Consider the following 13,964-nt stretch of genomic DNA (forward strand, 5'->3'; position numbering starts at 1 on the left):
TTCAGCATCAGAAGATGGCCACAAAAATGATCAGAGGGATGGAGCACCTCTCCTATGAAGAAAGGCTGAGAGAGTTGGGGTTGTTCAGCCTGGAGAAGAGAAGGCTCCGGGGAGACCTTATTGCAGCCTTCCAGTACTTAAAGGGGGCTTACAAGAAAGATGGGGACAGACTTTTTAGCAGGGCCTGTTGTGATAGGACAAGGGGTAATGGTTTTAAACTAAAAGAGGGCAGATTCAGACTAGATATAAGGAGGAAATGTTTCACAGTGAGGGTGGTGAAACACTGGAACAGATTGCCCAGAGAGGTGGTAGATGCCCCATCCCTGGAAACATTCAAGGTCAGGTTGGATGGGGCTCTGAGCAACCTGCTCTAGTTGAAGATGTGCCTGCTCATTGCAGGGGGACTGGATTAGATAACTTTCAAAAGTCCTTTCCAACCCAAAGATTCTATGATAAGTCAAGGACAAGACTGGAGTCCAGAAGATTCTAATTACCATCCAGCTATAAAACCAACTTTAAACTGCCATTTTGGAGAGGAAACATCCCTTGAAGTAAGAAGCAGTCCCTTAGGCTGGGGGACTATGGGATGAGTTTTAAGCTGGTTAGGTTCCTTCTAAAGCATGTTATTTCTATAGCTGATTAGATTTATCTTAGAAACTGCTTAGTTTTTGAGAACATATAGCTTTTGGAAACAAGATATGATATGATAGTTTCATTGCAGCATATATGAAGAAGATAAAGATTTACCCATTGATGACACCATTTGAGTAGCCTAAATGTTCAGCAAAGGATTCCTGCAGAATTATAAGCAATAAACAGAATATTAGACACAGTCTATACAGTGGCCAAAATTATGCATCCCTGTATAAAGAAATTATATGAATGGGGTTTGAGTCCCATTACACTCATACCCTTGGAATTTGCCTTGTGGCACAAGTACTCTAAAGTTTTCCTGCTACTGCTTTATTTAAAATGCATGGCTTGTAGGAATAATTTTCCTCTGTATGCTTTTTACCAGTTTACAAATACAGTAGAACTTAATTTGTACTAATTACTGGGAGACCCATTTGCAAAATACTGAATTTCACAAGTTAATAAACAAGTGAGCAAACAGTAAAAACCACAATAATACACCACAGGAGATACTTGTTCATTTCTTTGTATATTGTAGCTACATTTTAGTTAGCTTTAGCTCAGTAATGAGAAATGCTACACAGTAAAGAAATTGTTGCTGAAAAAAGGGGAGGGGTATGGAGGAGGGGCAATTTTTAATAGATATTCTAAAGGCTTAGCAGTCTGCTAGATAAGAAGGTTCTACTATATGTTCTACTACATGGCATTTTAAACTGATATCTCTATTTTAAAATTTAGTTTTATTTTAAGCACAGGTAGTGGCAAGTTGATATGGAATGTCTTAAACTATATTTTTTAAAGATAGTGCCTCAAAAAGAACAAATGCTGTAAAAGTGAATTTAAGACTGCGGATAAAAATCTGGTGACTGCTCCATTTCTTCACTTATACAGAGGAATGGAATGAGTGTTTCTCAAATGTGTTCTTTCCAGCAGAAGCGTTGCTGCCAAAGATGTTACCTCCCACACTAGCAGTTTTTGACTATATTAGCCACGTGAATAAAAAAGGCTCTCAAAATCAAACATGACTGACTTACCTCAATATGTTGAAACATATACGGGTGATTGCATATCTTTCTCAATTGCATGATTGTGTTCATAAGAGTTTTTGCCCCACCTTTTCCCTAGGGAAGCAAACAACACAAATCATATTATGAAACCCATTTCCTAGCTTGTTAATGAAACTTTTGAAACTCAATTTCAAAAGGAGACATAAAAATACTTGTACTCCAAAGCAGAATACCATATCACCATGAAATAAAAATATTTGAAGCTATGAAATAAGGTGCAGTTATCTGGCTGCTCAAATTAAAATATCATTAGGATGATCCAAAAAGACAAGGAGATCAAAGACGTCCAAGTAACCTGGAAAGTGTACTACATCTCATATCTGTCTATAGCAGTCAAATAAGCACTTACTGCTTATTTCTACAGCTTATGTATGAAATCATGAAAATTGTAAACAGTAAATTATTATCAGCTGTTCCACTAAGATGGGATGATGACAATCTAATTATCACTGATAAATACATTCGGTAACACTGTATTAAGACTGAATAACACTTCTCACTTTAAGATTCCTTTTTGATTTGCTATAACTTTGTGAAACTGCTACCAGAGTTGGTACAACTTCCAAATTCACTACGTCACTGTCCTGGTTTCAGCTGGGATAGAGATAATTTTCTTCATAAAAGCTAGTATGAGGCTATGTTTTAGATTTGGGATGAAGATAATGTTGATAACATACTGATGTTTTTAGTTGCTAAGCAGTCAAGGACAGTTAAGCTTCTTTGCCTCAGTCTTTAATAGCCAGACCAGTTGTCCACAGGGTATTCAGGGATGGAGAGCAGAATAAAGCCCCCATAATCCAGGAGGAAGCAGTTAACGACCTGCTACGCCACCTGGACACTCACAGGTCTCTGGGGCTGGATGGGATCCACCCAAGAGTACTGATGGAGCTGGTGGAAGAGCTTGCCAAGCCACTCTCCATCATTTATCAGCAGTCCTGGTTAACAGGGGAGGTCCCAGACAACTGGAGGCTTGCCAATGTGACGCCCATCTACAAGAAGGGCCGGAAGGAGGATCCAGGGAACTACAGACCTGTCAGCCTGACCTCGGTGCCGGGGAAGATCATGGAGCGGTTCGTCTTGAGAGTGCTCACAGAGCATGTGCAGGACAACCGAGGGATCAGGTACAGCCAGCATGGGTTCATGAAAGGCAGGTCCTGCTTGACCAACCTGATTTCCTTCTATGACCAGGTGACCCGCCTAGTGGATGAGGGAAAGGCTGTGGATGTTGTCTACCTGGACTTTAGTAAAGCCTTTGACAGCGTCTCCCACAGCATTCTCCTGGAAAAATTGGCGCCTCGTGGCTTAGACAGGTGTACTCTTCGCTGGGTAAAAAACTGGCTGGATGGCTGAGCCCAGAGAGTTGTGGTGAACGGAGTCAAATCCAGTTGGCGGCTGGTCACAAGCGGTGTTCCCCAGGGCTTAGTTTTGGGGCCAGTCTTTAATATCTTTATCAATGATCTAGATGAGGGGATCGAGTGCTCCCTCAGTAATTTTGCAGATGACACCAAGTTGGGCAGGAGTGTTGATCTGCTCGAGGGTAGGAGGGCTCTGCAGAGGGATCTGGACAGGCTGGATCGATGGGCCGAGGTCAACTGTATGCGGTTTAATAAGGCCAAGTGCCGGGTCCTGCACTTCGGTCACAACAACCCCATGCAACGCTACAGGCTTGGGGAAGAGTGGCTGGAAAGCTGCTCTGTAGAAAAGGACCTGGGTGTGCTGCTTGACAGCTGGCTGAACATGAACCAGCAGTGTGCCCAGGTGGCCAAGAAGGCCAACAGCATCCTGGCCTGTATCAGTGAGGCCAGCAGGAGTAGGGAAGTGATTGTGCCCCTGTACTCGGCACTGGTGAGGCCGCAGCTTGAATACTGTGTTCAGTTTAGGGCCCTTCACTACAAGAAGGATGTTGAGGCGCTGGAGCGTGTCCAGAGAAGGGCAAGGAAGCGGGTGAGGGATCTGGAGAACAAGTCTTACGAGGAGTGGCTGAGGGAACTGGGGTTGTTTAGTCTGGAGAAGAGGAGGCTGAGGGGAGACCTCATCGCTCTCTACACCTACCTGAAAGGGGGTTGTTGTGAGGTGAGTGTTGGTCTCTTCTCCCAAGTAACTAGCAGTAGGACGAGAGGAAATGGCCTCAAGTTGTGCCAGGGAAGTTTTAGATTGTATATTAGGAAAAATTTCTTTACTGAGAGAGTGGTCAAACATTGGAACAGGCTGCCCAGGGAGGTGGTGGAGTCACCATCACTGGAGGTATTCAAAAAACGTGTAGACGTGGCACTTGGGGACATGGTTTAGTGGGCATGGTGGTGTTGGGTTGACAGTTGGACTTGATGATCTTAAAGGTCTTTTCCAACCTTAATGATTCTGTCATTCAGTGATTCTCATGCTGGCCTGCCAGTGAGAAGGCAGGGGATGCACAGGAAGCTGGGAGGGAACACAGCCAGGACAGGTAACCCAAACTGGCCAAAGAGATATTGCATACCATATGACATCATACTCAGTATATAAAGCTGGGGGGAAGAAGAAGGAAGTGGGGGACGTTCGGAGTTATGGCGTTTGTCTTCCCAAGTAACTGTTAAAACGTGCTGGAGCCCTTCTTTCCTGGAGATGGCTGAACACCTGCCTGCCAATGGGAAGTAGGGAATGAATTCCTTGTTTTGCTCTGCTTGCATCCATGGCTTTTGCTTTACCTATTAAACTTTTTTCTCAACCCACGAGTTTTCTCACTTTTACTCTTCTGATTCTCTCCCTCATCCCACCATGGGGGAGTGAGCAAGTGGCTGTGTCATGCTTAGTTGCTGGCTGGGGTTAAACCATGAGTCACGCAGGTGTAATTATTTTAAAATATCTCAGCCAAAACTGGGCCTAGTTAGGCACAGAGAACTGAACTAGCAGTAGATAGTGGGATGAGGAAGAAAATAGACTGAGAATGGAGCAAAGTGATTATGGTAAAAGGCATCACAGTCAGGTCAAGAATAGGGGGAAATGAGCAGGAGGGATAACATCCATTCACGTACTCTCTGCCCAAGTCTTAGAGCAAATTGAAGACTCCCCAGTCTCACTGCTCTTCTGTCAACAAATATGTATTAAACCCTCAACCACATCAAATGTTGCATTGTAAAAGGCAACTACTATCAGTTATTCAAGTAACTGAAACCTCTAGCATAGGTCTCTGTAGTGCTTCTAAACTTCCAATCATTCTGATGACCTCCTTTGGATGTACATGTGTCAAATGACATTTTCTAAGGCTTAAAAAATGGTAGCTGAAAAATTACATTAAAAATGCAACAAAAGAAAGTAAACCGTTGCTTGCAAAGTGCTCAGAACCTATATAGAGATGACTGTCATAGAAGATCCTATGAGGAAAGGACTAATTTTGTTTTTAGAGCAGGGTTTGAATACTCATCAGTAAATAACACATCAGACCACACCAAATAGAGGTTAAAACAAAATAAGACATTGAACAAAAATATCATCCATTGTGACAATGAATTTGGCAGGATGCAGATGGAAAAATAGTATGCGATCATATTGCATCATGAAAACACATATAATGGGGGTAATATATGGGACTGGTGCACACACAAGCTGTTACACACCAGCTGCTCAGAACCACAGAATGGTTGAAGTTGGAAGGGACCTCAGGAGGTCATCTCGTCCAACCCCCCTGCTCAAGCAGGGCCACCTAGAGCTCGTTGTTGAGGACTATGTACAAACAGCTTTTTAATATCTCCAAGGAGGGAAACTCCACAACCTCTCTGGGCAACTTATTCCAGTGCTCAGTCACTCTCACAATAAAAAAGTGTTTCCTGATGTTCACACAGAATCTCTTGTATTTCAGCTTGTGCCCATTGCCTCTTGCCCTGTCACTGGGCACCACTGAAAAGACCCTGGCTCTGTTGTCTTTGCACCCTCCCTTCAGGTATTTATACACATTAATAAGATCCCCCGAGCCTTTTCTTCTCTAGGCTGAACAATCCCAGCTCTCTCAGCCTTTTCTCATAGGAGAGATGCTCCAGTCCCTTCATCATCTTTGTGGCCTTTGCTGGACTCTCTCCAGTATGTCCATGTCTGTCTTGTACTGGGGAGCCCAGAACTGGACACAGCACTCCAGATGTGGCCTCATCAGTGCTGAGTAGAGGGGAGGGATCACCTCCCTCGACCTGCTGGCAACACTCCTATTAATGCATCCCAGAATACCATTGTCCCTCTTTGCCACAAGGGCACATTGCTGGCTCATGTTTGCTGCTCTGTGTTAAGTGCCTACATGATCTTACTCCAAGGAATCTCACGGTTAAATCCAACCTACCTCACATCTATTGCAATGTAAAATATTTATTTACAGACAAGCTGATGCATGGCTACTTGTCTTCTCTACAATAACTTGACCATGTGACAAAGTCCTAAGATAGAAAAGTCAACATTTATTTTGGCATATTCTAATGTATGACTACATGACTTTGAAATTTATTTTTCTTTTAACACCTTTTTGCATGAACAGATGTTATTTGTATGCATGAACAGAGGCACTCATAACCTAGCTGGCAAAAACAAGATTTGTGCTTAATAATGGCTCCAAGAGAAAAGATGAACACTCGGTAGTAGTGCTGCCACAATCCCAATTAGTCAGTTTTTTTATTGGATTAAACTCAGCATATTTTTACCTTATGAATGGAGATCACAAACTACTGTCTTCTAAAACACAAACATGTCTAATTGAGATTTCTTTCTTCAAAGATATCTGTGGCAAGAACCTACTTATACTTTTTTTTTTTTTTAAAGAAGTCATGTAGTTAACACATGACCATGATCTATCATTCTTTAAGTGTTCTAGTTTCCCCTTTGTACCTTCTTGTCTTTCTCAGAACCATCTGTGAGAAGGATTCCCTTGGCTTGCATGTGGCGGTACAGAATCTTCTGAAGAGCTGACATGTCACATTTGATTACATATTCAACCTAGTGTAAAAACACAATTAACAAATACAATGTCAAGTTTTACCAATATATAATCATTTCTATATGATTTTAATTCCAAGTCCTTGCCCTCCTAAGCAAATAAAACAAAACCTATATTTTTTTGATCCTCATAACAGCACTTTTAAACAAGTTGCAATCCACTTGCAAGCATAATAATGACTATTTGAAAAGATTAACTGTGAGATTTATGATTACTACAAGACACATAGATTCTAAGGGCATGACTGTAGATTCAGTGCTGTTTTACCAAAAATATAAAAAAGGAATTATTTCCTGTTTCTCTCTTCTTATAATTTTAACCAACTGTCAAAAGACTGAATGGCTAATAACCTGTGAAATTTATTATATCTGCAAAGCATCAATCACAACTCGCACAACCTGTCACGAAATAAATAACATCACTTGCAGTCCTAAGTGGCATTCTACTTACCAATGTGGGGATGGAAACATGCTATTTTGTTTCTCAATATCTACTAAAAAAAAAGGGAAACTAATGAAGTAGAGTATGAACACCAAATTCATTTTGACTTCTTGTTAAATATGATTAAAATAAGTTAGTTTCAGAATGTTTTGACTGCACACCACCCTTAAGTCCAGTAACACAAGAAAAATTTTCATGTATCAATTTATCACACATTTTTTCAACTGCCAGGCTTGTGTAATTCACTGTCTTGAATAACTAGGCTAAAATGAAAATAGTCATATAATGAAGCCAGAATAATGGTGAAAAATAATGCAAGAAGTGATTAAAAGAAAAAAGAGCAAGATGCTTAATGTTTCATAAATAAACTTGTGGAAGTTAACAGTTATATTTAACACTTCATAGGCCTTTGGAGGCCTCACTAATTAAGAAATACATGTCAGCATGACCTAATGGCCTCACCGAGTCAGCACAATTTAATTAACAAAGGAGTGAATTGTTTGTAAAAAAGTGGTACTGTCTGGAGCTTCCTTATCTGACTGTTTGGAGCCTCCCTATATGAAGCAATCCATGTTACCGCTCTGTTGCAATTTACTATAGTCCTGTTTCTCTGACATGGTTTGGTGAAGAACGAGTTGTATAACCCAAAGGTATATAAACTCTGTAACTGCCCCATTTGGGCAGAATTCATATCAGCAGAGTCTATCACTCTATTGCTTTGTGTTCTCTCCTATAGCTATAGTAATAAACTCCTCCTGTTCTGACATGATCTAAATTGTAATTCCAGTTATTCTGCAACAAACTAAATAAAGAACATCTTTGCTAACAATTTCATTAACCTAGTGAGGAAAGCTTTCAACTAGGTACATCAGGGAAGGATTGTCATTACCTGAAGAAAAGCGAAGGCATGGGGGGGAGGGAAGGTGTCTGGGAGACAGCATGACTGTGGAGATTCTTGTGCTTCCCTTATGAAAGCAGCATGATTGGGGGCCCAAGTGCCTGTACACAAACGCACGCAGCATGGGCAACAAACAGGAGGAATTATAAGTACATGCACATTTGCAAAACTCTGATCTCATTGGGATTACAGAGATGTAGGAGATAGCTCACATGATTGGAGTGCTTCCATGGATGGGTACAGGCTCTTCAGGAAAGACAGAATGGGAAGGTGAGGACAGGGGATTGTGCCCTATGCACAGGAGGAGCTCAAATGCACAGAGCTTTGCCTTGGAACAAGTGACATGCCAGTTGAGAGCTTATGAGTGAGGATCAGAGGACAAACCAATGCAGGTGCTATTGTGGTAGGCATCTGCTACAGGCTTTCTGATCAACAAAAGGAAGCACATGAAGCCTTCTTTATACAGTTCATGGGGGACATGCTCTGCTGGACTTGATAGTCATACACAAAGAAGAACTGCTCAAAGATGTGAAGGCTGAGCTGCAGTGACCATGAGATTGTGGGGTTTAGGATCCTGAGACAAGTGAGCAAGACAAATAGAATCGCAGCCCTGCACTTCAGGAGAGCAGTTTTCAGCTTGTTCAGGTATCTCTTTGTCAGGATCTCATGGGAGACTGCTCTGGAGGGCAATGGGGCCAAGGAGACATGGATAATCTTCAAGGACAGCCTCCTCAGAGCAGAAGTTGTTTCTTATGACATGGAAGAAGTCGAGCAAGCATGGCAGAAGGCCAGCGTGGATGAACAGGGAACATATGACTGAGCTCAAATGCAAAAAAGGAAGCACACACAAGGTGGAGACAGACATGGGCTACCTGAAAGGAATATAGAGACATTGTCCAGGAATGCAGGGATGAAGTTAGGAAAGCCTAAGCTCAGCTCAAGTTGGAACTAGAGAAGGATATGAAGGGCAACAAGAAGGGCTTCTATAGGTACACTGGCAGTAAAAGGAAGGCTAAGGAAAACAGAGGCCCACTGCTCAATAGGGCAAGGGACCTAGTGCCAAAGGACACAGGAATGACTGATGCACTCAGTGCCTTTTTTTGCTTCAGTTTTCACTGGTAAGGCTTGTCCTCAGGCTTCACAGGTCCCTGAGCCTTGTGGCAGAGTCTGGGGGAATGAAGCATTACTCATAGTAGAGGAAGATACAGTTATTGACCACTTTAACCAGTTTGACATATACAAGTCCATCGGACCAGATGGGCTTCAAAGGCAGCAAAAGGAGTTGGCTGATGTCACTGTGAGGTCACTCTCTATCATCTTTGAAAGGTCATGTTGATTGGGGGAGGTTGTGAATGCCTGGTAAAAGCAAATGTCACACCCATTTCCAAGAAGCACAAGAAGGGGAATCCAGGGAACTAGAGACCAGTCAACCTCATTGCCATCTCTGTGAAGCTTATGGAACAAATCCTTCTCAAAACATTTCCAAGTACATGAAGGACAAGAAGGTGACTGGCAACAACCAGCATAGATTTATCAAGGGGAAATCATGCTTGACATTGCCCTCTATGATGAGATGACTGGCTGTGTAGACAAGGGGAGAGCAGTGGATCTTGTTTACCTTGATTTTAGTAAAGCCTTTGACATGGTCTTCCATAGTATTCTTATAACCAAACTAGTGAGGTATGGGCTGGATAAGTGGACAATAAAGTGGGTGGAAATTTGGATGGATTACCAGGCTCAAAGGGTATAAATCCAGTACTACTACTCAGTAGTAGTCCAACTTGCAACCAGTTATCAGTGGTGTCCCTTAAGGGTCAATACTTGGCCAATACTGTTTAATATCTTTATGAATGACCTGAATGATGGGACAGAATGCACTCTCAGCAAGTTTGTGGATGACACCAAATTGGAAGGGAGGGGTGCTCAATATGCTGTAGGTCAGAGGGACCTGGACAGGCTGGAGAAATGGGCTGACAGGATCTTCATGAAGTTCAACAAAGGGAATTGCCAAGTCCTGCACTGGGGATGGAATAATGGCAATATACTCTGGTGGACAACTGGCTAGGAAGCAGCTTTGCAGAGAAGGACCTTGGAGTCCTGGTGGACAAAAAGTTGAACATGAGCCAGCAATATACCCTTGCAGCAAAGACGACCAACAGCATCCTGAGCTTTATTAGCAAAAGTGCAGCCATCAGGTCAAGGAATGCAATCCTTCCCCTCTACTGAGCACTGGTGAGGCCACATCTGGAGTGCTGTGCCCAGCTTTTGTCTCCCCACTACACAACAGACATGGACATACTGTAGCAAGCCCAGCAGAGGGCCACCAAAATGGACAGAGGGCTGGAGCACATGACATATGAGGAGAGTTTGAGGGAGCTGGACTTGTTCATCCTGGAGAAGAGAAGGCTCGGGAGACCTTATTACTTTCTTTAACTACCTAATGGGCCAGACTCTGCTTGGAAACATTCAGCACAAGGACAACTGGCAATGGTCACAGGTTGGAAAGTGAGAAATTCTGATTAGATATAAAGAAAAAATTTCCCCATGAGGGTGGTCAAACACTAGAACAGGAACCCAGAGAGATTGTGGGATCTCCATCCTTGGAGATATTCAAAACTCAACTAGACAAGGTCCTGAGTGACCTGCTCTGAGCAGGAGGTTGTATTAGAGACCTCCAGAGGTCCTTTCCAACCTATATGATTTTATGACTAAAAAATCAATAGGTTATTTTCATCTCAGAAGGACTTGAGGATGAGCTCACAGGTAAGAAACATGAACATCCACTTAGCATCTTTATCAGGGGCCTGTCAGAGCAGCTAGAACTGTCATCAACAGGCTTCTGTCAAAAAGTCTGATGCTTCAAGTCAGACATGCTTTGTTTTGAAAACAGGGGGACAGAAATGAAAGAAGTGCTCCACTAAGTAATAGTGCATATGCAACTTATAAATCCTTTTTCTCCCATGACTCTTAATTGTTCTATCAAATACAGTGGCTCTAATTGGCAGAAATTTGTAATACAATAAAAATTTCAGTAATGAGATTTTCCTGGCAGAATGTCAGAGAGCATTTTCAAATCTATGTTTCAAGCTCAAATAAATGTTACATAGAAGGCTATTGTGAATATGACATTTGGGGGAACAGAAGGTCAAAATAGCAACAATCTTCATAACATTCTAAATTTTTAGGTCTTTAATTAGAAGTCTTTTTTTTAAATGCAAATAAAAACAACCTAACAACTCACATGTAACAATAACTTCATTTTTGTTATGGTTTTAACCCAACATATTTAAGTATCAAATGTCCCCTCAACCTGCCTTCAATTTTCATTTTTGGTTATGTTTTTGTGGGTTTGGGGGGAAGGGCAAAAGGGGAAGGAGCCTCAAAATCACAAAGGAGGGCAGGGGTGCAGGTAGAGTGAGAAGCCTGGAAATTAAAATAGTGGTCTTTCAAATCAGCGTTGAATTTTACATTCTGAGATGCACAAATTGGTTAAGACAAATGTACAAGCCAAACAAAATACTTCACACAAGAGTCCTGAAAAGTTAACTGAAATTCTGCTAACTTTATGAATGTCACACAGTCCTTTAGGAGTTTCAGTGAAACAATTCAGCAAGCAAAGTTTCTTCTCAGTGCATGAGTGGCACAATCTGACCCTCAGGCTGTGATTGGCTTTCATTAATGCCTTGAAACCAAATACTATGGAAACAAGCTGTATGTCTTATATAAACCTTGGGTGGCTAGGTACAGAATTAAAGCTGTAGGATTGAGGATTAAGACTGAGAATGCATAAATCAGGATTCCTCAGTGGCCAGCATTTCTTCTTTGCAGAGTTAAAAACACAAACCACAACAACAGACACTTAATAAGTCCTCTTATTTAGGATGCATCTCAAAAAACAATATTACATAGTGCCCCCAAAAAAGGTATAAAATCCCTTTCTATTGCAAACCTTTTCTGGCAGTTGAGACTCAACTTCTTTTTTCAGTCTCCTTAGCAAAAAGGGCCGGAGCACTTTGTGGAGACGACGGATGATCAGGATAGTCTCTTCCTCATTTAAGTCCACCTACAAAAGTTTATAAAGGTTACAACAAGGCAACTCATTGTGTTATGTAATGTCTTTGTGATTAGATAAAAGATTATTTCTCATTATAAATGTTTGCAGTAATTACTTGTTATGTTACAACTAAATTGACTTAGAGTCCAGAAATAGACACTTTAATGAAGACTTTTAAAGTTGTAATAAAGGTGGCTTTTAAGTATGCTAATTCTCTGAGCACAAAGGAGAGTTCAAAGACTATTCCTATAACATGGCCTCCATTTTGTTCCCATCCTAATGGTTTGTTTCTAATGAACTTTAAGCAAACTGTTGTGGTACCCTTTCTCCAGTCATGGCAAATGGAGCATTGAACCACTGTTCAAAGGTGCTGCAGCTCTTGAAAATGGTAGGGAGGAGGAAGTTGAGAAGAGCCCAGAGTTCAGGCAATTTGTTCTGAAGTGGAGTCCCGGTCAACAGTATCCTCCTAGGGGCCATGTAGTGAGTGTTCAAGACCTGAGTCAGCTTGCAGTGATGGTTCTTCATTTGATGGCCTTCATCTACTATCATGTATTTCCATCGAATCTGCAAGAAGAAGAAAAGCTGGTAAAGAAAAAACAGGTCAGATATCATCAGAATTAGAACCTACCTCCCAGTAGGTTTAAAACAGGAATGTTTCAAAACTGAAACATCAATCATTCTTGTTGAATGACTGGAAACCCAAATCTGACATTATCCAAGCATTAGTGGCCTCCCAAGCAACAAGAGGAGAAACAAATACTAGGTAGGCTACATCTGTAAATAAGCTTGCATCAGCAAACAGCTGAATCCCCTCATTTCTTGAGAGGAGTTCAGGAGACTGGCACCATAAGGTTAGAATTTGTCTTACTGGGGAAGAAAAAGAACACGAGAAATCCAAAGATTTCTCAGAATGTCTCAGATGTCAGAAAGAAGAAACTAGACAGGATGCAAAGACATTTTCAGACAAAATAACTGTATTCTCTCAAAAGATAGTAAACCTGAACTTTGCTTTGATTCAGTTAATCCCTTTCTTCTAACTCCAAAATGAAGCAACATAATTAGGGACATCTCAGTCACTGCATCTTCTGAAATAAAACTTTAATGTAGTCAGAGCAGATGTTGAAAGAAAACTGCCATGTTTTTTATTACTTTCTGTGCTAAGACATGTATAGCTAACCTATACTCCATAAGATGAGTTTGATGGGACACTGCTTGAACCTCAGCACATCAGTGATTCAGGCAGTTCTTTAGTTTGATCCTTTCAGACACTTCATATCAGCTGTTTAGGGGTTGTTTTTTTTGTGTTGTTTTTGCCTTTTAAAAAGAAAATACTGCCTCACAACCTACTTTTTGTTACAGATGTGAAGCTTTCAGTGCCTCTTGCTGCTTTATATGTTTGCTGAGGCCCTCAGTGATCAGAAAGTGGGCCAGATAACCCATAGACAAGCATGTGTCACATAACCAAAAATATAACGCCCCCCCCAACAGATGTTGGGCATATGTTGCTGAGCAACCTGATCTAGTTAAAGATGTCCCTGCTCATTGCAGGGGGGTTGGACTAGATGACCTCTAAAGGTCCCTTCCAACCCAAACTATTCTATGATTCTATGATATATCCAAATCCTAGGCCATGTGACCAGAGGCTTCATGTAAGTCAGGTCATATGCCTAGAATAGAATAGAATAGAATAGAATAGAATAGAATAGAATAGAATAGAATAGAATAGAATAGTTCAGTTGGAAGGGACCTACAACAATCATCTAGTCCAACTGCCTGACCACTTCAGGGCTGACCAAAACTTAAAGCATGTTATTAAGGGCATTGTCCAAATGCCTCTTAAAATCTCACAGGCATGGGGCATCGACCACCTCTCTAGGAAGCCTGTTCCAGTGTTTGACCACCCTGTCGGTAAAGAAATGC

General features: G+C 41.5%; 1 protein-coding gene across 1 annotated transcript in view; it reads right to left on the reverse strand.

Annotated features, from left to right (window-relative positions):
- The window catches only part of LOC309415136 (putative global transcription activator SNF2L2), a gene marked incomplete at its 3' end in the record, with an annotated part of 95,893 nt that overhangs the window by 18,520 nt on the left and 63,409 nt on the right, over nucleotides 1–13,964 (reverse strand). Inside the window, exons 8-12 of the mRNA XM_082012580.1 lie at nucleotides 12,366–12,608; nucleotides 11,940–12,053; nucleotides 6,543–6,650; nucleotides 1,668–1,754; nucleotides 748–794 (exon numbers count right to left, since the gene is read on the reverse strand). Of these exons, the coding sequence (XP_081868706.1) occupies nucleotides 748–794; nucleotides 1,668–1,754; nucleotides 6,543–6,650; nucleotides 11,940–12,053; nucleotides 12,366–12,608 (599 nt within the window). The remainder of the gene's footprint in view (nucleotides 1–747; nucleotides 795–1,667; nucleotides 1,755–6,542; nucleotides 6,651–11,939; nucleotides 12,054–12,365; nucleotides 12,609–13,964) is intronic.

This window comes from Phaethon aethereus (assembly GCF_964289735.1).
Source record: "Phaethon aethereus genome assembly, chromosome: W".
In the NCBI taxonomy this organism is placed as follows: domain Eukaryota; kingdom Metazoa; phylum Chordata; class Aves; order Phaethontiformes; family Phaethontidae; genus Phaethon; species Phaethon aethereus.